Source organism: Bos taurus, chromosome 4, assembly GCF_002263795.3.
Source record: "Bos taurus isolate L1 Dominette 01449 registration number 42190680 breed Hereford chromosome 4, ARS-UCD2.0, whole genome shotgun sequence".
Taxonomy (NCBI): domain Eukaryota; kingdom Metazoa; phylum Chordata; class Mammalia; order Artiodactyla; family Bovidae; genus Bos; species Bos taurus.
In genome coordinates, this window is record NC_037331.1 from 32920569 (window position 1) to 32947888 (window position 27320).

Sequence of the window (27320 nt, forward strand, 5' to 3'; positions counted from 1 at the left end):
GTTGTTTGGGGAACACCAGATAAAGGGTTTATGGGATGTGACTGTCTTCCTTAGTGTCTTCTTTTGTGTCTACACTGTCTGCCTTTGTGTCTACAATTATCTCAGAATACCAAGTTAAAAAAAATAAAGCATGTATAAATTATCCCAAACAAAATGAAATAAAAACCTACACTGAGCACTGGACAAAAGGGACAAAGATGAAGGCCAAAACATCTGTCATGGTCAAAACTATTGCTTCTGAATGTATTAGTTTGAACAATATAAAGTGGCCTGTGTTGGCTTTTAACTTAAGAGGAATAACAATTTCATGTGTCTGGCACTAGTACAATTAGGCTTTGTTAAAAAAAATTAGCGGCCTTTGGAAGAAGGGATGAGTTAGTGAAATTTGATATCGTTTGGGTGGGTGATTGTAATATCGGAAGTATCAGCATTCTGTTATTTTATATTAGAGGAATAGTAAAGTTGACTTTTAACATTCCTGAGAGTTTTTGAAAGTGTTTTTTTTCTTTCAATAGACATGATCTATTAAAAAACAAAACACTTCATGAACATTCTACTGTATTCTTGCCTAAGGATATGCTTATCATTATGGAAGGTCATAGAGAAGCCAGGTTTACTGAATCAGTTGGAATGGTACTTGATATTTCAACAATAAATTAGAATAGCATGTTTTGAAACTCCTCAGTCAAAAATAGTTCTGCTAATCTTCTGTTGTCAGCTGCTTCTGGTGTGGTTGATGGTTGAGGTTTTCAACAAGAGCAGAGAAACAGAGCTAAACTGTATTGTATGCACCTCTTGCCTTATGCAGACCTGTTTGTTCAGGGATGACAGTGATCTCCCTGGGTCAGGCCCAGCGCTGTGAGCAGTTCTGGCAGATGTGATAGGGCAGCCCTAGGCAGGTCATTTTGAGAGGTCAGGAAGGTCTAGAGCATCAGTGGGTTGTTGTTTGGGTACCAAAGAAGAAGGCGCATAGAGTACAACATCTGCACATAGAACCTGGTTAGTAAAGGCTCGTTTGCCTTCACCCACCCGTTCTTACATCTGTCGTAGCTCCTTTTACTTTCGCACAAGCAGAGGAAGAAATGCACTCTTAAAATCAAAACAACTTTGAACTTTTTATGACAAGAAGGAATAGGCTGTTATTACTTATACAAATGAGTCCACAGATGCTATAAATTATTTATTGAAAGAGGATAATATATTTACTCAGAATTTGATTTGAATTCTTGTGTGCAATATTTAGATGGCTGACTAGTCAAGCATTTCAGGTAAAAATAGTGGTTCTTTGCCCATGCCAGTTGATTCCATTTTAATCACAAAGCCCTCTAGGATTCCACACATATCAGTGGCTGGTTTTAGAGAGAGATTGACTCCAGTGGCCGTTGATTCATGCTGTGAAGCCTTAAATCCTGGATATTTCACTTACTAGCAAATGACTTGACCTCTTTCTCGTTCCATTTCCTCATGTATTGAGGGGGGAAAATAATGCCTACTTCTTGGTACAATTGAGAAGAATCAGTGAAGGAGATCCTGTGTATATAAAGGACCCAGTACTGTTCCTTCCAGAGAACAGATGCTCAGGGACCAAACAGAAAAATCAAAGCGCGTCCATGAAAGAGACCTCCACGGTGGCCCAATGTCGTGCTCAGAAGCCCTGGTAGAAGGAGCTCTGCTTCCCTGCCATTGGAAACCTCCTCGAGGTCCTGTCACTGCACAGGGCTGGGTCCCCTGTGTTCTCCTGGCCTCCTACTTTGGCATTTCTGAACCAGAGTATAATTAGCAACTGCTATGTTGAGTACACCTATTTTTTTTGATATACTGCCCCATTTTCTGTATTTATTGATGTTTAGCATATACACTTCTTTTTAAAATGTAAAATCTCCCCCAAAGGCCCAGATTTATTTATTTGTATGAGAATCCATGGAGTATAGTGAGAAAGTTGAAATTTTACTTTATTATATACCATCTCAGTCCAAAAAGAAATGGCTACAATATGTATACTAAAAAATAGGGCTTCATAACAAAAGACGAGTAAAAGATTTATATACAGTACAGTATACTATGTACCAGCAGCATTTGTGTACAAAAGGTAAAATTGTTAAAAAATTTAAATTATCTGCAATTGCATTTTTAAACAGATACTGTCTTCATTTACTGATAAAGAACTTTTGGCATATGCAAAAGCTGGAGCAGTAGCTGAAGAGGTCTTAGCGGCTATTAGAACTGTGATTGCATTTGGAGGACAAAAGAAAGAACTTGAAAGGTTTGAGTCTCCTTTTTTAAGTTGGTAGAGATGTTAAATCCTGTCATCTTAAATGCCCTTCAGGTTGCTGGTGATGATTATAAGGGTATTCTCTGATGTATATGTTTCCTTAAACAGCTTCTTGGATATATTATAGCATAGTTAATATTCTGGAAAAGTTGTGATTCTAATTGTTGTAATTTTCTTATATCTGCTAATTGAAAGTGTTTTCTAGAGTCTCCTAGGTGGGTAGTGAGATAAAATAGTTTCTTAAGGCTGAAACATAATTAATATCTCTGATGATAATTTTTCTCCATCAAGTTAATTTTTGTTTCTCTAAGAATGAGTATTTTGTGGTAGATGGATGGGGTCATTAAGTCAAAATAATGGTTACTTCTGGGGGAGGTGAGGGGTTGGTGATAAAAGTGGGGCACATGGCAGGGGCATCTTGATTCTGACATTGTTGTATTTCATGACCTCAGCTGTGCTTACATGAGTGCTCACTGTATACTCTTTCAGCTGTACACACTGTGTTTGCAGGGTACTTTTCTCAGATGATACATTTCATACCCATAAAGATGTCCTCTGAGAGATTTGTGATGGCCGTGTACCTATCATAGTTCAGAGGAAAGCAGCATCTGTGCTCTATCTCATTTTTGGCGAAGGTTTTTGCTTTTGCCTTAACATGAGTCTGACTAAAAAATGGAAAGTCTTGCTTCATTGCCTTGCAAATACCCAGTCAAATGAACCCCCTCTTCTCTTGGAGCTTTAATTCTGGCGTGGGGAGGGGACAGATACAAACAACCACAGGTCAACAACATATCTAATGTACTAGTTGGGGTAAATATTGTTTGGGGAAGTTAAATACTCTGTTAGAGTCATGGAGGATACTGTTTCAAGAGTGTATTCAGCTAAGTATTTTCTGAATAAATGTCTGAGTAGAGACAGAATGAAATTTTGAACTTGGCGTTCATTTTCAGTTTTTCTCAATGGAGAGGTGTATCAGAAAAAGAATCTCTTTACCAACATGGGGCGACAAATCTTATCTGATTCTGCCTAGTTATCGCACCAAGGGAAAGCATCTCTCTGTAGAAATCAAAATTGCAAGCCTCACCTTCATGTGCTGCTAGAGTTTGAATTTATAATACTCTGAGGACCAGGGAGCTCTCTCTTCCTAAAGCTGAGGGTTTCACTTTAAAAATCAATCCGAGTCCAGTGGTAGCACTAGGGTGTTGGGTAGAAGAAATTTAAAAGTTGCTGAAAATTCGTGAACTAAGCAGCTAAATTAAGAAGTTAGAAAAAGAATAACAGAGAAAGGAAGTATAAGAAAGATAAAGGATTAACAGCAAAAACATTTTAATAGAAAATAAGATAAAGAAGCAAAGGGCTGACAAAAAATCATTAATTTTTATGAAAATATGGATAAATAATGAAGTAGTATTTTGCAGGTTAAAGCAGAAACAAAATGAAGGAGAACAAGGAAAAACGTTGCTATAGATTTTTTAAAATTTATTTTAAGAATTACAGTTTTATACCAGTAATTAAAAATCCCTGATGAAATAGATGATGTCCCAGAAAAATATAGGTTAAAATTCTCACTTAAGACACTAACTTGAGTAGAACCATAATCATTAAAGAAATTGAATCCAGCTTAAAATCTCCGTCTTTTGCCTTTCATATACATACACACATAAACACGCAAAAACCCACCAGGTCCAGATAATTTTCCAGACAGATTTTACCAAAACTTCAAGAAAGATAACCCCATCTTACACAGATTGTTCAAGAGAACAAAAAAAAACATATATATAGAGTGAGTTCATTTTATGAGGCTAGTATAACCTTGACATCATAACAAGATAGCAGGTATATGAGAGAGGAAAATTATAAGACAGTTTCATCTAAAACATAGATGCAGAAAGTCTAGATAGTATTTGCTAAATGAATCAATGTGAAAACTATCATCAGATTAAAAAAAATTTCTGAACCTGTTGGCTTGATCCCATAAGTACAAAGATGATTTAAAATCCATGAATATAATTAACCACAGTAGTTGATTGGAAGAAAGACATTTTGTTTTGATGGATGAGGTAAAAGTATTAATTACAGATGATTCATGACAAAAACTTTCTTAATTTAATAAAGAGTATGTACCAGATACCTACAGGAAATTTTATTAAATGGTAAAATAATAGCATTCCTTTAAAATAATGAAACAAGTCTGCTAGCACCATTTCTATTTAGAGTTGTATTGGTACAAGATAATAAAATTAAGGAAAAAATAAGAGTAAGAATAATAAAAAAGAAAAGTTATTAGGTTGGTAAACAAAAAGCAAAACTGTCATTCTGTATAGAGTATGTGATTGTCTACACAGCAACTCTAGTAACAGTGTAATGAGGTCTGCAGACCAACAATGTACGGGAAGGCCTCTGGGTACCTGCTGACAGTTCAGGGGTAAAAATGGCATTCCTGTGAACAGCAGTGAACAGTTAGAGAACATGTAGTGTTCCGTCAATTCTAGGATGCACATTTTTCTCTTACAATTCATCAACTCTGAAATTGAGACAAATCCTACAATCAGAGTCATCTTACAATTGCTGTGGGTCTGGATTGAGAAGCTGAGTTCTTGCAAGAAGGATTTGTGTTTGCTTCTGCCACTCACTGGGGGCACTATTAACCTGAGCCCGTGTACATTATATTCTTTGTCTAGGAGTTTTTGAACCGCACTAGTGAATTCATATTTTTCAGACCTGGATAAGCATTGCCTTTTATGGTTCCAGTTCCCAGGGGACATGTTTTCCCCTCACCCTTCATTTGAAGGGTGAATGCTGTATAAGCATTGCCTTTTATGGTTCCGGTTCCCAGGGCACATGTTTTCCCCCCGACCCTTCATCTGTTGTCAAGGTTGAGACAAGCAGGCTCTCCTGCTGTCACTTTCCATGGTGTACATGCTTATTATATTCAGGCTGTAGCCTTTTGGGTCCCTGCTGTATATGGAGAGTTCTGTTAAACTCCTTTATTAATGTTGCATAGAATAACACAATTATAATACTTCTTAGATTAATGGCATCCAAAATTTGAAGAACATGATAATTTTAGAAGATATTATTAGCAATGAAAAACTATAATGATGTATAACCTGGGTGTAAGGAGGGAAAGGTGTCAAGTCCAATATTCAAAACTTAGATAAATCTTATTTTAGTTCACTGAAAGTTGAAAGGAATTGAAAGTATTTTTTTAATGCAGTGATTGAGGTAATTAGATCTAAGTAATTAGATGGTGATTGCAGCCATGAAATTAAAAGACGCTTATTCCTTGGAAGGAAAATTATGACCAACCTAGATAGCATGTTAAAAACCAGAGACATTACTTTGTCAACAAAGGTCCGTCAAGTCAAGGCTATGGTTTTTCCAGTAGTCATGTATAGATGTGAGAGTTAGACTATAAAGAAAGCTGAGCACCGAAGAATTGATGCTTTTGAACTGTGGTGTTGGAGAAGACTCTTGAGAGTCCCTTGGACTGCAAGGAGATCCAACCAGTCCATCCTAAAGGAGATCAGTCCTGGGTGTTCATTGGAAGGACTGATGTTGAAGCTGAAACTCCAATACTTTGGCCACCTGATGCGAAGAGCTGACTCATTGGAAAAGACCCTGATGCTGGGAAGGATAGGGGGCAGGAGGAGAAGGGGACGACAGAGGATGAGATGGTTGGATGACATCACTGACTCAATGGACATGGGTTTGGGTAGACTCCAGGAGTTGTAATTGACAGGGAGGCCTGGCGTGCCGCAGTTCATGGAGTCACAAAGAGTCGGACATGACTGAGCAACTGAACTGAAGTAATTAGATACAGATTTTTTTGTTCTGTTTTTTATAGAAGATAGTGATCAACTTTTTAACAAGCAAATGGGCTTACACAGTTATATTCAAAGATTCATTTTATGTGTAGAATTATTTCTTCAGAAGATGTTATTTACTGGACTCTGTCTTTGAAAGGTCCCCTAGAAAATTGGAAATTATTGGAAATTACTTTTTCGTGAATATCAGGAGTAGACTCAAGACTACAACCTGATGGCCTAAGGTTCTCTCCAGCTTGGCCATTTCCGGAACGTTCAGTTCATTTGGCAAATTTGTTCAGCATCTACCACATGCAAAGCACTGTGCTAGGCTCTGGGTTTTCACTTGTGTGTTGGCAGTGAGTGAAAGTTGCCTAGTCATGTCAGACTCTTTGTGACCCTGTGGACTATAGCCTGCCAGCCTCCTCTGTCCGTGGAATTTTCCAGGCAAGAATACTGGAGTGGGTTGCCATTTCCTTCTCCCATCTTTGAATAAAAAATAGCAAGAAAAATATCTTTGTTAAAATCAGTGCTCAGGCTGATTTCTTTATACATTCTAGCATTATTCATATATTAAATGCTGACATTCTTATAGAGTTTTAATTCTGGTATTAAACTGATTCAGTTAAGCAGTGTTTTTTTTTTAAGTTGATACAAATAAGTAACCAGGTCTTCAAAAATTATAATAAATTTTGAAAAACCCAAAGTAGCCCTCACTGGTGTTTTTTTGTTTTTTTTTTTAACATCAAGAAGCTTAAAAATCAATTATCTGTTAAAATTAAAATTTAGAAATGTTTTCTCAAATATGAATATAATTATGTTAAACCCTCCAGAATATGACAGAAATACTTTTCTGAATTTTATTCAATTTTAATTTTCTTATGCATTAGGTGATGTTGTTTGGTATTCGTATCAGAATTTCCTTGAAAAGCTGTTTTTATTAACTATTCTTATAATGATTATTCAAAAAGTAAATGTAAAAGTGTTTTGAACAGTTAAAAACCTAAGAAAAGGAAGTTTCAGGTCATAATCATATTCCTCTGTTTAAGTTTTCAGGTAATTCCTAATGCTTCATCAGTTTGTATTTAGAACACTACACTTACCTTCCCTGTTGATGCGAACCTTGTAAAAGAATTAGCACAGTTCCTCAGGCAGTGAGTTGTAGGAGGTCTGTATGTCTTGGACATCTTGATATGCTGCTTTATCTTTGCCTTTTTTGCCCTCATATGATCCCTGGTCAAAATAATAAGGTGGAAGAAAAGAGAAGGAAGGGAGGGAGGAGAGCAGGAAGGAAGAAAAAAATCATCAAAGACATGAATTAAATCATGAATTGTTTAAATGTGTTTTGAAGGAATCAAAGAATGTGCTGATGAGGGTGAGCAGAACAAGTTTACTTTAACCATGGTGGTCACGGAAGGCACGCGTGTTGGATATTTGAGGTTTCCTGGAGGCTGGTACTTGAGGGAAAAGAAAAAGCCTGCTGTAGTCGGGTAGGGACACAAGAGTCTTCCAGGTTTCCCGAGATGGCAGAGACTTTGGTATATTCTAGAAAATATCCTAAGGCTTGTGTGACTGGAGCTCGGTTGAGTCAGAGGAGATTGAAGTGAAGAGGGGCTATTGAGGGTGAGTGGGGGCCAGAACATGGGGATTTACATGTCCTGGTAAGGAGTCAGGATTTAACTCCAAGGGCACAGGGAAGCAGTTGAGGCATTTAAACAAAGGAATGATGTCTAGTTTATGTTTTAAAATCGTTTTTCTGTCTATAATTGGTCTGGTGAGTGGATCAGTTCAGTTCAGTTCAGTCACTCAGTTGTGTCCAACTCTTTGCAACCCCATGAAATGCAGCACGCCAGGCCTCCCTGTCCATCACCAACTCCCTGAGTTCACTCAGACTCACATCCATCGAGTTGGTGATGCCATCCAGCCATCTCATCCTCTGCCATCCCCTTCTCCTCCTGCCCCCAATCCCTCCCAGCATCAGGGTCTTTTCCAATGAGTCAACTCTTCGCATGAGGTGGCCAAAGTACTGGAGTTTCAGCTTCAACATCAGTCCCTCCAATGAACACCCAGGACTGATCTCCTTTATGATGGACTGGTTGGATCTCCTTGCAGTCCAAGGGACTCTCAAGAGTCTTCTCCAACACCACAGTTCAAAAGCATCAATACTTCAGCACTCAGCTTTCTTTACAGTCCAACTCTCGCATCCATACATGACCACTGGAAAAACCATAGCCTTGACTAGACGGACTTTTGTTGGCAAAGTAATGTCTCTGCTTTTGAATATGCTATCTAGCTTGGACATAACTTTCCTTCCAAGGAGTAAGTGTCTTTTAATTTCACGGCTGCAATCACCATCTGCAGTGATTTTGGAGCCCAGAAAAATAAAGTCTGACACTGTTTCCACTATTTCCCCATCTCTTTCCCGTGAAGTGGTGGGACCGGATGCCATGATTTTATTTTTCGGAATGTTGAGCTTTAAGCCAACACTTTCACTCTCTTTCACTTTCAGCAAGAGGCTTTTTAGTTCCTCTTCACTTTCTGCCATAAGGGTGGTGTCATCTGTATATCTGAGGTTCTTGATATTTCTCTTGGCAATCTTGATTCCAGCTTGTGCTTCTTCCAGCCCCACGTTTCTCATGATGTACTCTGCATACAAGTTAAATAAGCAGGATGACAATATGCAGCCTTGACGTACTCCTTTTCCTATTTGGAACCAGTCTGTTGTTCCTTGTCCAGTTTTAACTGTTGCTTCCTGACCTGCATATAGGTTTCTCAAGAGGCAGGTCAGGTGGTCTGGTATTCCCATCTCAGAATGTTCCACAGTTTATTGTGATCCACACAGTCAAAGGCTTTGGCATAGTCATTAAAGCAGAAATAGATGTTTTTCAGAACTTTCTTGCTTTTTTGATGATCCAGCTGATGTTGGCAATTTGATCTCTTGTTCCTCTGCCTTTTCTAAAACCAGCTTGAACATCTGGAAGTTTATGGTTCACGTACTGCTGAAGCCTGGCTTGGAGAATTTTAAGCATTACTTTAATAGTGTGTAAGATGAGTGCAATTGTGCGGTAGTTTGAGCATTCTTTGGCATTGCCTTTCTTTGGATTGGAATGAAAACTGACCTTTTCCAGTCCTGTGGCCACTGCAGAGTTTTCCACATTTGCTGGTATATGGAGTGCAGCACTTTCACAGCATCATCTTTCAGGATTTGAAATAGCTCAACTGGAATTCTGACACCTCCACTGGCTTTGTTCGTAGTGATGCTTTCTAAGGCCCACTTGACTTCACATTCCAAGATGTCTGGCTCTAGGTGAGTGATCACACCATCGTGATTATCTTGGTCGTGAAGATCTTTTTTGTACAGTTCTTCTGTGTATTCTTGCCATCTCTTCTTAATATCTTCTGCTTCTCTTAGGTCCCCACCATTTCTGTCCTTTATCGAGCTCATCTTTGCATGAAATATTACCTTGGTATCTCTAATTTTCTTGAAGAGATCTGTAGTCTTTCCCATTCTGTTGTTTTCCTCTATTTCTTTGCATTGATTGCTGAGGAAGGCTTTCTTATCTTTCCTTGCTGTTCTTTGGAGCTCTGCATTCAGATGCTTATATCTTTCCTTTTCTCCTTTGCTTTTCACTTCTCTTCTTTTCACAGCTATTTGTAAGGCCTCCCCAGACAGCCGTTTTGCTTTTTTGCATTTCTTTTCCATGGGGATGGTCTTGATCCCCTGTGTCCTGTACAATGTCACGAACCTCTGTCCATATGTCATCAGGCATTCTGTCAGATCTAGTCCCTTAAATCTTTTTCTCACTTCCACTGTATAATCATAAGGGATTTGATTTAGGTAATACCTCAATGGTCTAGTGGTTTTCCCTACTTTCTTCTATTTAAGTCTGAATTTGGCAATAAGGAGTTCATGATCTGAGCCACAGTCAGCTCCCCATCTTGTTTTTGCTGACTGTATAGAGCTTCTCCATCTTTGGCTGCAAAGAATATAATCAATCTGATTTGAGTGTCAACCATCTGGTGATGTTCACGTGTAGAGTCGTCTTTTGTGTTTTTGGAAGAGGGTGTTTGCTATGACCAGTGCATTCTCTTAGCAAATAGCCTTTGCCCTGCTTCATTCCGTATTCCAAGGCCAAATTTGCCTGTTACCCCAGGTGTTTCTTGACTTCCTCCTTTGCATTCCAGTCCCCTGTAATGAAAAGGACATCTTTTTTTGGGGTTTTAGTTCTAAAAGATCTTGTAGGTCTTCATAGAACCGTTCAGCTTCTTCAGCGTTACTGGTTGGGGCGTAGGCTTGGATCACTGTGATATTGAATGGTTTGCCTTGGAAACAAACAGAGTTCATTCTGTCATTTTTGAGATTGCCTCCAAGTACTGCATTTCGGACTCTTGTTGACCATGATGGCTACTCCATTTCTTCTAAGGGATTCCTGCCCACAGTAGTAGATATAATGGTCGTCTGAGTGAAATTCACCCATTCCAGTCCATTTTAGTTCACTGATTCATAGAATGTCGATGTTCACTCTTGCCATCTCCTGTTTCACCACTTCCAATTTGCCTTGATTCATGGACCTAACATTCCAGGTTCCTATGCAATATTGCTCTTTACAGCATCGGACCTTGCTTCTGTCACCAGTCACATCCACAACTGGGTATTGTTTTTGCTTTGGCTCTCTCCCTTCATTCTTTCTGGAGTCATTTGTCCACTGATCTCCAGTAGCATATTGGACACCTACCAACCAGGGGAGCTCCTCTTTCTGTAGCATATCATTTTGCCTTTTCATACTTTGGTGGGGTTCTCAAGGCAAGATTACTGAAGTGGTTTGCCATTCCCTTCTCCAGTGGACCACATTCTGTCAGACCTCTCCACCGTGACCCGCCCGTCTTGGGTGGCCCCACCCGGCATGGCTTAGTTTCATTGAATTAGACAAGGCTGTGGTCCGTGTGATCAGATTGACTAGTTTTCTGTGAGTATGGTTTCAGTGTGTCTGCCCTCTGAAACCCTCTCGCAACACCTCCTGTCTTACTTGTGTTTCTCTTACCTTGGACGAGGGGTATCTCCTCAGGGCCTCCTGTCCTGACCTTGAACATGGAGTAACTCTCCTGAGCTAACCCTCTCCGGAGGTCAGGCGCGGTGACCAAGAGGAGTTTCGCCACGCCCGAGGTCAGGGGTGGTGGCCGAGAAGAGCAACCCCATGTCCAAGGAGCGGCAGCTGCGCGGGCGCAGGAGGGCGGAGAGGTGAATGGATGAGAGCTGTCAAAAATTTGAACTGCTCAGAAAACTGTTGAAGTGTTCCAGGAGAAGGATGATAAGTCCCTGGATTTGGGATTTAATTTGGAAGTAGAATTATTAAGGGGCTTCCCAGGTGACTCAGTGGTAAAGAATTCGCCTGCCAATTCATGAAATGTGAGAGATGCAGGTTTGATCCATTGGTCAGGAAGATCCCCTGGAGAAGGAAATGGCAGCCTATTCCAGTATTCTTGCCTGGAGAATCCAATGGACAGAGGAGCCTGGTGGGCTACAGTCCATGGGATGGCAGAAGAGTTAGACACGACTTAGTGGCTGAACAACAGCAATAATAGAATTATTAAAGCTATTCTTAGACCAAATATAATTCTTCAGTTTTCCTTCTAGTTCTTACCCTTCCCTTTGCTGCTTCCACATAGACAGGTAATTAGGGTCTTACTCTGATTTTCTCTTCAAATTAGCAGGTACAGTAAGATCTCTCAAATTCTTTCAGAATTGGGGAATTTAATTCAGTAGCATACAGTGGGGCTTCCCTGGTGGCCCAGATGGTAAAGAATTTGCTTGGAATGCAGAAGACCTGGATTTGATCCATGGGTTGCAAAGATCCCTTGGAGAAGGGAGTAGCTATCCACACCAGTATTCTTTCCTGGAGAATCCCATGGACAGAGGAGCCTGGCTGGCTAGAGTCCATGGGGTTGCAAGGAGTCGGACACAGCTGAGTGACTAACACACACGCACACACAGCAGAAATTTTTCCTTGCTCTCAAAGGTGGCTATTTGCATCATTGATAAATGTGTTCGTATTACTTAAGAAGAATAGTTTTTTCTAATTGTTAGTGTTTTGTTATGTAACTTTGACCCCTTTTAGGAAATCCTACTTTGCCATTTTGATACTATAGTTTTTAATGAATTGATGATTTTAATATCTAATTTTGTACATGTGACATTTTTGTTGACAAGCTAATGAGAAAGCCTTTGCAAAAGGAGTAGTGTTTGGTTCTCCTCCTTCCTTACCCACTTCTTTTTTTTCATTTATCTTTTCTGGCATCTAAGTGATTTTCTTCCTTGTTGCTTCTTCCTGTGCAAAAGTTTCCTCTGGCTGCTTGGGACACAGCATATCACAGTGATTTCTACGTTAGTCTCGGTAAGCAAGAACTGAAATAAAGGCAAAACAAAGTGTGAGTCATAAGCATTAAAGTTCCTTAAGTGTAATCGTGTATAATTTATGCCCAGTGGTACTTTCATATCACATCAGCTCATAAAGTGGGAGACATGTATATTCAACCATTGAAGCACATTTCTCAAAAATAATTTCCTGGTCAAGTGTTATAACTGGCTAGTTGGAGATTTACATTTTTTGGAGGGAGAAACTTTCATAATGTATTACCATTTTATCACTATAAAGTTCCATTTAAATTTACTCTTTAGGAAGTAATCATGTAAATTTCATTGGGCCATGCCATGCTTTGGTAACTGGTTATTGGTGAGGTAGTTTTTAAATGTCATGAGGTCATGAAAGAATACGTGTTCATATCTGAGCAGGGCTTGACCTCTGCTTGTACATTCTCAAATGGAACAAATCCTCCAAAAAATTAATATAATAGTGTATAATGTTTATAACATCATGTGTTTATGGATCAAAGAACTCAAAATATACATCCTATTAGAAATAAACTCTTTCATTTCCGCAATTATGAGCTCCTCTGTCTGCAAGGCAATGTTCTGATGTCCTGTAGGGAGTTGTTTTAAGAGAATAAGGACAGATTTAGGGCTCAGTTACAGTCTGTTCTGTCTGATTGTTTTACCATCGTTCTGTATCTGCAAAGATCCTTCTTTTTCTTTGAATCTGATCCCCATTCACTTATCTCCGTATCTGTCTTCTTAAGCGGAACAGTCTGCTATGCACCTATCTTCTTTAATTTGAATATCAGAAATTAACCACTTCCCCAGGGTTTAAAAAGTGCTCAAATTATGTTAAATCATTAGAATGAGAGGGAAATGTGTCTCAATGGGCTCCAACATTGCTTTGGTTTTTGTTTGCTTCCTTGGTTTAGCCCTTTTTTGTGTAATCCCCTGTATTTGCTTTACCATATGAGTAAAGAATGATTAATTCTTTACTCATATGGTAAAGAATCCGCCTGCAATACAGGAACCTGAGTTCGATCCCTGGGTCAGGAAGATCCCCTCTGGAGGGGAGGGCATGGCAGCCCACTCCAGTATTCTTGCTTGGGAAATCCCATGGACAGAGGAGCTTGGAGAGCTACAATCCTTAGCGTTGCAAAGAGTCGGACAGGACTTAGCACAGGACACGGTTTATTCACATGTAAAAAGTCTTAGATGGCAGTTCAGAGCACTCAGATTGCTCCTACACATGTGTTTTTCTCATTTGGTCCTTCCAGCAGGCCCAGAAGGAGGCAGGGCAGGGAGCAAACTGCCTTCATCCTTGATGTGCAGAGGTTTCAAGGACTTACTTGTATTGAGTACTTTCTTTTTTTAAAATTAATTTTTATTGGAGTATAGTTACTTTATAATGTTGTGCTAGTGTCTGTCATACAGCAAAGAGAATCAGATATATATATGTATACACACACACACACCCCCCCTGTATCCCCTCTTTTTTGAATTTCTTTCCCATTTAGGTCACCGCAGAGCACTGAGTAGAGTTCCCTGTGCTCATTAGTTATCTGTTTTACGCATAGTATCAGTAGTTGTGTATGTGTCAGTCCAAACCTCCGAATTCATCCCACCCCATCTCTTCCCCACCTTGGTGTCTGCATGTTCTCTACGTCTGTGTCTTTATTTCTGTTTTGCAAATAAGATCGTCTGCACTACTTTTCTCAATTCCATATCTGTGTTAATATATGATACTTGTTTTCTTCTGACTGACTTCGCTCTGTACGACAGTCTCTAGGTCCACATCCCCACACACGTCTGTATTGAGTACTTTCTAGCATTACATCTTCATTTTATTGATACATTTAAAATGCATGCAGATTTTAAAGGGAAAACACAAGTGTTTTCATAGCTTGTGTTTTGTCTTCTATGAAACAGTGCAAGTGCTGTAAGTTTGCTAAGTATTACTTCTTTTATTTCACTATTGCTAAGGCCAGAGAAGGTGCTTTTAGAACATGCCTCCACAAATTACTTAATTTCCATAAGGCCTCAGTTTCCTTTTCTGCACAAAGAGATTAAAATAGTACTAACATCATAGGGTCAACCTGTGGGAAAAAGGGAGAAAATACATGCGAAGCGCCCATCAGAGGCCTTGGTGCATCTTGAGTACTCAACAACCATCATGCTGTATTGACCCATTTTGTAAGACGTTACAAGCATGTGTGATAATTTGTTACTTCTCCCAGGTACAACAAAAATTTGGAAGAAGCCAAGAGAATTGGAATAAAGAAAGCCATCACGGCCAACATCTCTATGGGTGCTGCTTTTCTGTTGATCTATGCGTCCTACGCCCTGGCATTCTGGTACGGGACCTCCTTGGTCCTCTCAGGAGAATATTCCATTGGACAAGTGCTCACGGTAAGTGATATCATAGTAAGAGATGAATCACCTTTAAATGTCAATGAAATTTAGTGGTGTTGGTTTGACTGTTGGAGAATATATTTTAGAAGAATTATTAAATAATGGCCAATAAGAGCGAGTGAGAGCCTGGGATTTGATATCAGGACAATCTGATTCAAATTCTGGCTGTGCCACTTACTGACTGTATGATTTGGTTCAGCCACCTAGACTTTTGAAGACTCTGTTACATCTTCTGCAAAATGGAAATGACGGGAGTAAGACGCCATAACTTTTAGTGTTGTTGTAAGGGCTAATCGAGAAAGTGAATATAGAAACTCTTAGCAAAATTTCTTCTCTGTAAGTTGTTGGATAATATAACTACTGTGTGATTTACAAAGAAGTGAACAGTGACTTTAGTCCTCTTTAACACCTGTAGAGAAACAGCGTCAAATGTATGATAAGAAACTGATTTGGGCAAAATATTTACAAAATATTTTCCTATGTACTGTTCCACTTGATACAACAACACTAAGATTGCTTGGTAGGGAAAACAGAATCTTGTCTCTTTTTGCAAATAAAGAAATTGAAGTTCAGACTGTCGAAGAATCACCTGAAGACATACAGCCATTTAGTGGTTAATCCAGGGTTCAGACCTCAGGTTTCTGAGTCTCGTAATAGGGTTTATCTCCACTATACCCTACTGATGCTCTCAAAAAATTCTTGGTCTTTGAAGACATATGAAAATATTCCAGTCATATGGAATTTATTATTTCACAGATCCAGTAAGACTAATTCAGCATTCTCAACTGAAAAGTACTTCAATTTTAAAAATAATAGTTTTAATAGTCAGTATTCATATGTTATCTTGCCATGTAAAAATTTAATGATGTTAAAAGTATGAAAAAAGCATGCTAAATACTAAGTAATTCAATGCTTTTACTTCACATTCCTCAGGTCTTCTTTTCTGTATTAATTGGAGCTTTTAGTATTGGACAGGCATCTCCAAACATTGAGGCATTTGCAAACGCAAGAGGAGCAGCTTATGAAGTCTTCAAGATCATTGATCACGTAAGTCTGGGCTGGCCATTTATCTATCTGTCTAAAACAGTCTATTTCTTTATCACTTTTATTCAGCTCTCCACAAATGTAATTGAAAGTATTTATTGTAACCTAGTAGTTGCTGTAACCTTCTGACATTTTATTCTGTTTAGAAACCAAGCATCGACAGCTATTCAAACACTGGGCACAAACCCGACAATATTAAAGGAAATCTGGAATTCAGAAATGTTCACTTCCATTATCCATCTCGAAACGAAGTTAAGGTACAATGAAATGATTACTCAACAGTTCAACAATGTATGTAGTCCTGAAATCTGTGGTTTAAGTTTATTTCTCGTGCGTTCTCATAGATCTTGAAGGGCCTCAACTTGAAGGTAGGGAGTGGGCAGACGGTGGCCCTGGTCGGGAACAGCGGCTGTGGGAAGAGCACCACCGTCCAGCTGATGCAGAGGCTGTATGACCCTACGGAGGGCATGGTGAGATGACTCTTGTTCAGCCAGATGCTGCAGCACTGACTTACCTTAGCAGATCGCACATCACAAATCTGCGCTATGTGGATATCACAGCTCCTTTTTATTTTAGGTCAGTATCGACGGACAGGATATCAGGACCATCAACGTAAGGTATCTGCGGGAGATTATCGGGGTGGTGAGTCAGGAGCCGGTGCTGTTTGCCACCACGATAGCTGAGAACATTCGCTATGGCCGTGAAGATGTCACCATGGATGAGATTCAGAAAGCTGTGAAGGAAGCCAACGCCTATGACTTTATCATGAAACTGCCTAATGTAAGTCCTTCTCCATCTTCGTTGTGCTGGAGGGTCATGGCATGCTGGCCTGACGCATCGGAAGTCAGGAAAGGAATAAAAACTGGGGGAACTTCCCAAGGTGGCAGATCAAGATGACTCCAGATTTTACAGCTCTAGTAGCATCAACTAGTAGTAGACACACTTTTAAAAATATTTACTTATTTTTTGACTACTCTGGGCCTTCATTGCTGCCAGCCGGGTTTCTCTAGTTGCGGGCGAGGGCTGCTCACTGTGGGGGCTTCTCTGGTTGCAGAGCTCGGGCTCTAGGCACCCAGGTGCCAGTGGTTGTGGCTCCGGGGCTCTGGAGCACAGGCTCAGTAGTTGTGGCACATGGGTTAGTTGCTCCGTGGCATGTGGGATCTTTCTGGACCAGGGTTCACACAGGTGTCCCCTGCATTGCAAGGAGATTCTTAACCACTGGCCCGTGAGGGAAGACCTGATGTGTTTTTTTAATTCGGGTGGTGATTGCTAAGTTTGAGGCCTCCCAGGTGGTGCCAGTGGTGAAGAACTCACCTCCTAACGCAGGAGATATGAGAGATGCTCCCTGGTTGGGAAGATCCCTGCAGGAGGGCGTGGCAACCCACTCCAGTATTCTTGCCTGGTGAATTCCATGGACAGAGGAGCCTGGTGGGCTTCAGTCCATACAGAGTTGTAGAGTTCGACATGACTGAAGCGACCACACACACACACACACACGCAACTGGACCATACTGCTTGTGAGGTTTGGGTTGTTTATAGGATTACGTCCCATCTTAAAAATCTGAGCTGAGATAGCTTATTCTGTTGTTTAATCCTCCTGTGTTTTTGGTGTTGTAGAAATTTGACACCCTGGTTGGAGAGAGAGGAGCCCAGCTAAGCGGTGGACAGAAGCAGAGAATCGCCATCGCCCGGGCCCTGGTTCGCAACCCCAAGATCCTCCTGCTGGACGAGGCCACCTCAGCGCTGGACACGGAGAGTGAAGCGGTGGTTCAGGCGGCCCTGGATAAGGTGGGTGAACCTCAGTTCAATCCTAGCTGGTTTGTAAGCATAAGAACATTCCATTGTTAATTCTTCATAAGATTATTTTTAAAGAAATCTCTCCTTAAGTAATTCTTTAAGCTATTAAAACCATCAGGCCTCTCTGGATCTGTATAACTTCTATCTCTCTGGTATATTTTTAGGTAGAGATGAATAAACTTTCATTGAAAGATACTTGTACATTTTTTTAAGTTAAACAATGAGAAATATAGACTCAGATGAAAGTTGGTCTTCATTGTGCTCTTAAAAACTTAGCCTTAGAGATCACCCTGATACTTAGGTTTTATGAGTTTTTACTGTTGTCAACACGAGGAAGGTTTACATCTAGTTCTTAAGAGGTCAGATGCCTATCAAAGACAATGGGAAATGAGAGACCTCTTATCTTGAGGAGAGTGCCAGAGAGTTGATGACGCTGGGAATGAAATGAAATGTCCTTGACCGTCAACAGAGTTCGACCTTCCTGCAGTACCTGAGTCCGTGTGACTCATTCATTGGCTAGACGTGAGTGTGTGGCCACGCCCGTTACCGTGTGCTTGGTCTCCGGTGTCTGATGATAAGTAGGCTCGCTCTGTGAGGACACGGAGCGCGGAAACCTTTTAACCCATAAGTGCTGTGAGTTGAAGTGCTCCTGGCAGAACTGAAAGATAAACTCATTTATGCTCCAACTATCCCGCTCTTCTAATAACAAAACAACTCTGTTTCTCTAAACATCCTGTCAGAGTGCGTAACAGATTGTTGAGACAAGAAAAAGAAAAAAAATCCCGAACAATTTTGTGGACCAGAATAGATGGAGATGCGACTGAGTCTGCTTTTTCCTCTTCTCTTTGCTTATCTGTGTTTTCTTTCTATTCTACGGTGTTACTATGTATTAAATTATTAATAAAATGAATTTAGAAAGGTTGCATTTAAAAATACCTTTTCCTGTTCATGCACATTTAGAAGGGGCATTCCACATCTCATCCTTTGAAAACATCCAAAGACTTGATCGTCTTCTCTGCTTTCTAGTTGTTTCCACCTAATTTTTCTGATGTGCATTTCTTTTTCTTCCAGGACTTTTTCTCGCTTCTCTTTTTCAAACTGATCATTATACCTCTTTTTGCTAGCTTATTCTGAGAATTTTATTGCTAGTTCCTGAAGAGAAATATGAATAAGAAAAATTATAAGCATTGGGAAAGTTACAAAGGTTAAAAAAATCTCAGACAAGTGCTGGTTATCTGGCTTTGTTCCATATGAAAATAAAAATGAGATTGGGTGTTTAAGACATTTACTTAACTCCTTAGTTTTTTCCATAATGCTTCTCCCTAGAAATAAGCATCATTTATTAAGCACTTACTGTGTACATCACAGTGCTACCTGTGCATTATTGTATAGCACAACCACTCCAGAAAGTAGCCTTGTACTATTAATATCCCCATTGGATATGTGAATAAGTTGAACCTCACACAGGTTTAAAGACTTGTGTAAGATCCTGGAATGCATATAGAGCAGAACTAAGATTTGAGTTCACATCAGTGTAACCCTGAAGTCTGGCCTTTGCTGCCTCACATCTGTTGTTTGTCTTGGTCATCCGGATGTCTGAGAGAGCACAGGGTGACCTCCTGGGGGACTTGGTGCTGGCTGGCACGGATCGCAGCAGGCCTGTATCTGCTCCGATCGACTGATTCCTGGGCTCTCGAGTGTTGTACCTTGATTATTACGTAAACTTAGGCTAGTAGAGATGGAGTAGAATCTTAGAGGCTTACATAGTATTAATATGAGACTATCATATTTGTGTTTATACTTATTAAAACATCATTTTAAACCATTAACAATACATTTACTGAAGCCAGAGACTGCCTCATATAGCTTACACAGTTTTGCAATGTTCAGGGCATTGGTGGTCAGTAAATATACATTGAATTACTGAATTTTTTTCATATAATCATTCATGTATTCAAAAATGAGATTTTTTTCCCTTTAGGCCAGAGAAGGCCGGACCACCATTGTGATAGCACATCGTCTGTCCACGGTTCGTAATGCTGATGTCATCGCTGGTCTTGATGATGGAGTCATTGTGGAGGAAGGCAATCACAATGAGCTCATGGGGAAGAGAGGCATTTACTTCAAACTTGTCACAATGCAGGTATAGTCTAGCAGTTTCCTCAAGTATCTCAGGCATGAGCTGATTTTTCTGTATTTGGTGCTATAAATAAATGTTACTATTGATTATCTTGAGAAGAGGGAAAAAATTTTTGGGTAGGAAGCAGAGGGAGTGAGGATCACACCAGGTTTTAGATTTTTTTTTCCCTCTTGAAAGGAGAGAAATGAAGAAGGATAGAGAAAGGTAAAGTTAAAAAGGCTTAAAAGTGAGCTATCCACTCTAGCAAGGGCTTCTTAGAGGCCCAGTGGTAAAGAATCTGCTTGCCAAGCAAGAGACATGAGTTCAATCCCTAGGTCAGGAAGATCCCCTGGAGAAGGAAATGGCAACCCACTCCAGTATTCTTGCTGGGAAAATTGCACAGCCAGAGGAGCCTGGCAGGTTACGTTCTATGGGATTGCAAAAAGAGTAGGACCCGACTGAGTGGCTAACCAGCTGCCGCAGCAGTATCCACTCTAGCAGCTGCTAGCCACACGTGGCTGTTGAGCACATTAGTGGTGGGTAATCTGAATCGAAGTGTTTGTAAGTCGAAAATGCATACCAGAGTCCAAAGACTTAGTCCAAAGAAAAATGCAAGCTATCTCAAAAAGTTTTTACACTGATTACATGTTAATCTAATATCTTAGATACATTAAAGTTTAGATAAAATATATAATTAAAACTAACTTTACCTATCACTTTTTTTTGACATGTCTACTGAAAACATTGTGTCTCACAGTATGACTTGCACCGTTATTTGTGTGATGTCACTGGTCCAAAGCAAATCTGATTGAGCCAAAATCACTCACACACAGGAGGTGACTAGATAAGATACTTGGAATGGATGCCAGATTGTTTCAGCATAGTTTATGGGGATCCTTATTTAATGGTTTCAATTTTCAAATATAATCACACCAAAAAAATGGCAGTTCCACTTCATCCTTTCCCAAAGGGACTTAAATTACCATTTTCCTTGATATCTGCTGTTGAGCAATTAGATTTCATTGGTTAACTCCGCCTAACCAACTTATGCATATTTCTTGTTTATTTTAGACAAAAGGAAATGAACTTGAATTAGAAAATACCCCTGGTGAATCCCTAAGTAAAATTGAGGACTTGTACACGTCCTCCCAAGATTCAAGATCCAGTCTAATCAGAAGAAAATCAACTCGCAGGAGTATCCGTGGATCCCAAAGCCGGGACAGAAAGCTCAGTTCAGAAGAAACTTTGGTACAAAGGAGGCTGCAGACTGATGTCTTTAAGAGTGGGCTAAGGCTGGGATAGGGGTGGGAGCAAGAAAGGGTTATCCAGAATTCCCTGTCCTATCCCTTAGCTTGGTCCACAGACCCAAATCTCAACGTGTTAACTCTAAGGTGGAATTTATGAATGATAATTTATAGGATAAGAACTTTAGAATTAGAGTTTATAATGTAAAGAGATAATAGTGAGTTTTCAAATACAGACATTTTTGTTCTTTCATCGTTACAAATATGTTTGTCATGTTCAGTTCAGTCGCTCAGTCTCGTCTGACTCTTTGCGACCCCATGAATCGCAGCACGCCAGGCCTCTCTGTCTATCACCAACTCCCGGAGTTCACTCAGACTCATGTCCATCGAGTCAGTGATGCCATCCAGCCATCTCATCCTCTGTCGTCCCCTTCTCCTCCTGCCCCCTACCCCTCCCAGCATCAGAGTCTTTTCCAATGAGTCAACTCTTCACATGAGGTGGCCAAAGTACTGGAGTTTCAGCTTTAGCATCATGCCTTCCAAAGACATCCCAGGGATGATCTCCATCAGAATGGACTGGTTGGATCTCTTTGCAGTCCAAGGGACTCTCAAGAGTCTTCTCCAACACCACAGTTCAAAAGCATCAATTCTTCAGCGCTCAGCTTTCTTCACAGTCCAACTCTCACATGCATACATGACCACTGGAAAAAGCATAGCATTGACTAGAGGGACCTTTGTTGGCAAAGTAATGTCTCTGCTTTTGAATATGCTTTCTAGGTTGGTCATAACTTGCCTTCCAAGGAGTAAGCGTCTTTTAATTTCATGGCTGCAGTCACTATCTGCAGTGATTTTGGAGCCCAAAAAAATAAAGTCTGAACACTGTTTCCATTGTTTCCCCATCTACTTCCCATGAAGTGATGGGACCAGATGCCATGATCTTAGTTTTCTGAATGTTGAGCTTTAAGCCAACTTTTTCACTCTCTCTTTCACTTTTGTCAAGAGGCTTTTTAGTTGCTCTTCACTTTCTGCCATAAGGGTGGTGTCATCTGCATATCTGAGGTTATTGATATTTCTCCCGGCAATCTAGATTCCAGCTTGTGCTTCTTCTAGCCCAGCGTTTCTCATGATGTACTGTGCATATAAGTTAAATAAGCAGGGTGACAATATACAGCCTTGATGTACTCCTTTTCCTATTTGGAACCAGTCTGTTGTTCCATGTCCAGTTCTAACTGTTACTTCCTGACCTGCATACAGGTTTCTCAAGAGGCAGGTCAGGTGGTCTGGTATTCCCATCTCTTTCAGAATTTTCCACAGTTTATTGTGATCCACACAGTCAAAGGCTTTGGCATAGTCAATAAAGCAGAAATAGAGCACAGTCTGTCAGATCTCTCCACCATGACCCGCCCATCTTGGGTGGCCCCACGGGCATGGCTTAGTTTCATTGAATTAGACAAGGCTGTGGTCCTAGTGTGATTAGAGTGACTAGTTTTCTTTGATTATGGTTTCAGTGTGTTTGCTCTCTGATGCCCTCTTGCAACACCTGCCATCTTACTTGGGTTTCTCTTACCTTGGATCCAGATGTACGGTCAGACTTAAATATTTATGGAATCATCATGTATTTCTTTAAAAATGAAGGCACAATGTAACAGAATCTGTCTGTACTCTTTAAAAAAGATTTATATAGCCGTCAGTTGATAAGGAAGTAGGAATAAGATCTATTTGTTTACAAATTGTTTCATAGAGAAGAACTGTATATCAGTTCAATCCATTAAGATCAGTTATTTTCCTAACAGGTTTGTTGTAATATTTTGTGTTTTCCAGGATGAAAGTGTACCTCCAGTTTCCTTTTGGAGGATTCTGAAGCTGAATATAACTGAATGGCCTTATTTTGTGGTTGGTGTATTTTGCGCCATTATAAATGGAGCTCTGCAACCAGCATTCTCAGTCATATTTTCAAGGATTATAGGAGTAAGTGTTTATGTTCATTTTGGCGACTTACCTGTGAGTCCTGACTAAAGAATGAACTGTTTGTATTTGTAAATTTATATAAAAGCCACAAAAACGTGCATTGTACCTTCATATAACAGCTTGAAGATGTAGAAGTTTTATTTGTGTTAGGAAAACTGATTTTTCAAAACTTACTTTGTCGTGGCAGTTGGTTTCTATCCCAGGGCCCTGGGAATGAGGTCCTGTAAATCAGTCCATGAAACTGACCAGGTGACTGTCCCCTACCTGCCATCGCTGGACTCTGAGTCAGCCTCAGCAACAGTTCTGTGACTGGTGTACAGGGTTCCTCGTGTATTCATCTCACCAGCTCAAGGAAGAGCCAGTCTCTGACTCGTGTACTTGTCAGGACATGATGGGGCTGAGCACTTGGCCTCTGTGGGATGTCCATCCCACGTATTAAGATGAAAACAAATGGGACGGCTTGAAAAGACTCAGGCTGACAGATACTGGTCGCCCTGCTTTTCATGGTGTCATTTTCAACCATAAAGTTACAATCTCACAAGTCAGATTTTGGTGCAGTGTGAAGGAAGATGGTTTTCTTTCTCTGTGAAGTGGTTGTTCTCTGCATGCTTTTTGAGCCCAAGGCATCCTGTTTAGCTCTTTTAACCAAGGTCTCCCAGTGTGGTTCCGGGTGAGCTGGCTGTAGTTCCCCACTGTCTGTCTAACAGGCCACCCTACAAAGAAGGCTGGCTGAAGAAGCCTCCTTTCTTCAGAGAGACCTGGGCTGAATATATGAGCTCACTTCCTGGGCTCTCCAAAACCACATCAGCAAATGTGTCTCCAGACACCTTGAGACAGTTGGAAATGTCGCCGTGTGAAACAACAGACTGCCATACAGTGTAGTTTCCATCAGAGGAATAAGACAGTATTTGTCCTCAGTTCTGCGGTAGTGGGTTTGGTGCTGACTTGAAGCACCCATTACTTCAAGAAGGAGTATGAGCGGAGGAAGAGTTGGATGGATCAATGAATGAGTGACAGGCCTTGGGCCCTAGGGAAGGCACGATACCGCCCCATTGAAGTCTGGCCTTCGGGAAGCCTGCCTGAGCTCCACATGCTAAGGCCCTCTTGACCCCAAGTACTATAACTAGGTGTAAAATGGGTCAGACTGTGAATGATTTCGTCAGTGGTACTGAAACCCTTAAATATTTTCTTTGCCAGATCTTCACCAGAAATGTGGATGATGAAACCAAACGACAGAACAGTAACTTGTTTTCACTGTTGTTTCTAATCCTTGGAATTATTTCTTTTATTACATTTTTCCTTCAGGTAAGTGTCCACATTTTCATTTTCTTTTTCCATTTGGAGAAATGTATCATTACCCAACTGGCGGGATTTATTAAACATCTGTGTGATTTGCTGTTTAGTAGAGTCATTCCTCTAGTCACTGGGCTCTTAGCAGTCAGTTTCCTTGACTTAAATCAAAGATGTTTTCTTCCTCTGGCTTCCTCTTACACCCCAAGGGAAGGAACCCTTGCTTCCTTCCTTCTCCCCACCTTCTCCCCTGACTGGAAATGTTCATGAAGTCAGAGGGAACGGAGTGTTTGATCTAACACAATGATTGGAAGTAAAAGCAGGGGTCTTAGAAATGGAAGCTAAGGGGAGCTGTGGACGCATGTTTGGATATATAAGTACTGCCATCCAGTTCTGATACTCAAGTATCTTCCAGTGTTCTAAAAGCAAGAACAAACCTCAGAGCCCCATAAGCCAGTCATGCTGATTTTAAAAATATCTGAAGAGTTTGTCATTCTTTTCCTGAAGAAGGAAGCTTTCTAATGATGGAAGAATGTCAGTCTTCAAACAAAAACTGTAGTAAGCATATTCAAAGTATGCTTTTACAGATTGCAGATCATTTGGCTGAAGTGAAATTGCCAGGAGTTTAAGCACTCTAGATGCTCCGCATCGTAAGGCAGTATGGGCTTTGGTGTTAGGTGTAGGGTCAGGTATGAGTTGCACCAGTTCCTAATTCTGTGTCCTTGGGCAAGTAAATAACTGAAACTGTGTAAGCCTCGGTTCCCTCATCTGTTAGAATGGGGAGAATGGCAGCTGACTCTTGATGATGAAAAGAGGTAAGGTCCTACTTGTGTGTGAGATGATTATAAACATAATCACTTATTAAATTAATGAGTGGTTGCAGCTGCTGCTAAGTTGCTTCAGTCGTGTCTGACTCTGTGTGACCCCATAGATGGCAGCCCATCAGGCTCCTCTGTCCCTGGGATTCTCCAGGCAAGAATACTGGAGTGGGTTGCCATTTCCTTCTCCAATGCATGCCTGCATGCTAAGTCACTTCAGTTATGTCTGACTCTGTGCGACCCTATGGACAGCAGCCCTCCAGGCTCCTCTGTCCATGGGATTCTCTAGGCAAGAATACTGAAGTGGGTTGCCATTTCCTTCTCCAGAATGAGTGGTTAGTCACATGTAATTTTTAAAGATAGAACTCTATTTTGCATGGTGTGAGTATGTTTATATATTTTGAATAGACAGGACACTTTTCTGGACATGATAGGAGATCCCAAATCCTGGACTGTTTTGTTACTGAGTCCTTCAAGTCTCTTTGGGGAATCTGATCAAACGAGAATAAATGTGACACTCTAACTTGTATACAGATTGTCATACTAAGTATTAACGCCAGAGAAGTTGGGAGAATGTAGAGGTTGCTGAGGGTGCAGTTGGTTAAGGAGTTGGGAGCAGGATAGGCTTTGAGCTGGAAATCTGAATTGGTGACGCAAAGGCAGACAAAGTGGTACCTTTGTCACACAGTGATGCCCAGGGAGAGTGGAGCCTGGCTTGCCTGGCAAACCAGGGTGAGAACAAAGGCTCTGAATTCCAGGACCTCAGAAGTGCAGAGGTGGCACTGTGCCAACAATGGGATTAGAACATGGTGTTAGCCCCTCATTTAGAAAAGCAAGGAAGGAGCTCACTGGGGGATAGTCCAGGCTCTGGGTGCTCATTCTGGTTAAGATTCTTTAGATGCACATCAGATTCCAGCTCTGCCACCTTAGAACTGTAGCCTCTGGCCACTTCCCAGCCTCCCTCAACCTCCATTTCTTCTGTAAAGTGGTAATTATAGGTTTGTCCTGAGGACTTGTAGAGATAATGTTCCTGACATACTTACAATGGCTGCTACTGCTAAGTCACTTCAGTCTTGTCCGAGTCTGTGCGACCCCATAGACGGCAGCCCACCAGGCTCCCCCGACCCTGGGATTCTCCAGGCAAGAACACTGGAGTGGGTTGCCATTTCCTTCTCCAATACATGAAAATGAAAAGTGAAAGTGAAGTCGCTCAGTCGTGTCCGACTCTTCTCGACCCCATGAACTGCAGCCCACCAGGCTCCTCTGTCCATGGGATTTTCCAGGCAAGAGTACTGGAGTGGGGTGCCATTGCCTTCTCTGGCTAGTTCTCAACCAAATGACAAGAGTAGTATTCTCATAGTGGGCAAGATAGTTGAGGTTGCATTCAGTTTAAAGCAGAAACCTTCATCTGGTCATTTCCTAGTAAAGTTAATCATTTTGGTAACGACAGGCTTCAACTCAGTTAATCCAGGGTCTCTTTCTCTCCCCCTTGTCCCTGGTGGTGTGTACTAGCAGAGAGGGTACGCAGTATTGCAGCACTGGGTGGGGGGCGCTGGTCTGTGCACCTCCCCTGCCCCCCGCTTCACACTGGTGACCGGAGGGCTGGTGGCCTGCAGTTACATGGTCCAGCCTGGCTGTCCCCCTTGATCAGGACCACGAGGAAGAGTTCGCTTTCTCTCCACTTGGGCTCTTTGCCTGTGTTTCTCCTCTCTCTCTCTCTCTCTCTCTCTCTCTCTCTCTCTGTCTCTCTCTCGATGATGTCCAGCCTGCCCCCTGGGAGTGTGGAGGAGCTACGGTTGCCTTCCATCGTGTCTCAGATGCTGCAGGAGACTCTGGGCTCTTCTTAGGGCTTCCCATCTTCCAAAGCACCATCCAGCCATTTCCATTCTGCTCTCCCTGGGCCATTGTGTGGCAGGCTCCATCTGTGAAATTCCCCTTCCCGGAGCTCCAGAGAGAAAGTGGCGCAGTGCCTCAGTCTGGCCCTGTATATCCCCAAGCTCCCAGGACGAGGGTCTGTCCTCCTTCCTCCCCAGATGTGGCCCAGCATGGCCATACAATCACATCTTACGCTCGTCTCTCCTCCCAGGCATAGGTCATATCCTTGGGAAAGGGGGGAGATCAGTGCAGAAAACTGTCTCCAGTAAGCCTTCCTTTCCAACCTATTTCTCTCCTAGACTTTG

The 27320-nt window shown here is 41.2% G+C and overlaps 1 protein-coding gene across 1 annotated transcript in view; it reads left to right on the forward strand.

The window, feature by feature from the left end:
• The window catches only part of ABCB1 (ATP-dependent translocase ABCB1), a 103132-nt gene that overhangs the window by 41042 nt on the left and 34770 nt on the right, over positions 1–27320 (forward strand). The window contains 11 exon segments of the mRNA XM_024991021.2: positions 2139–2263; positions 14686–14857; positions 15794–15907; positions 16051–16161; positions 16249–16374; positions 16481–16684; positions 17522–17692; positions 19683–19844; positions 20892–21068; positions 22886–23032; positions 24230–24337. Coding sequence (XP_024846789.1) covers positions 2139–2263; positions 14686–14857; positions 15794–15907; positions 16051–16161; positions 16249–16374; positions 16481–16684; positions 17522–17692; positions 19683–19844; positions 20892–21068; positions 22886–23032; positions 24230–24337 — 1617 coding nt within the window.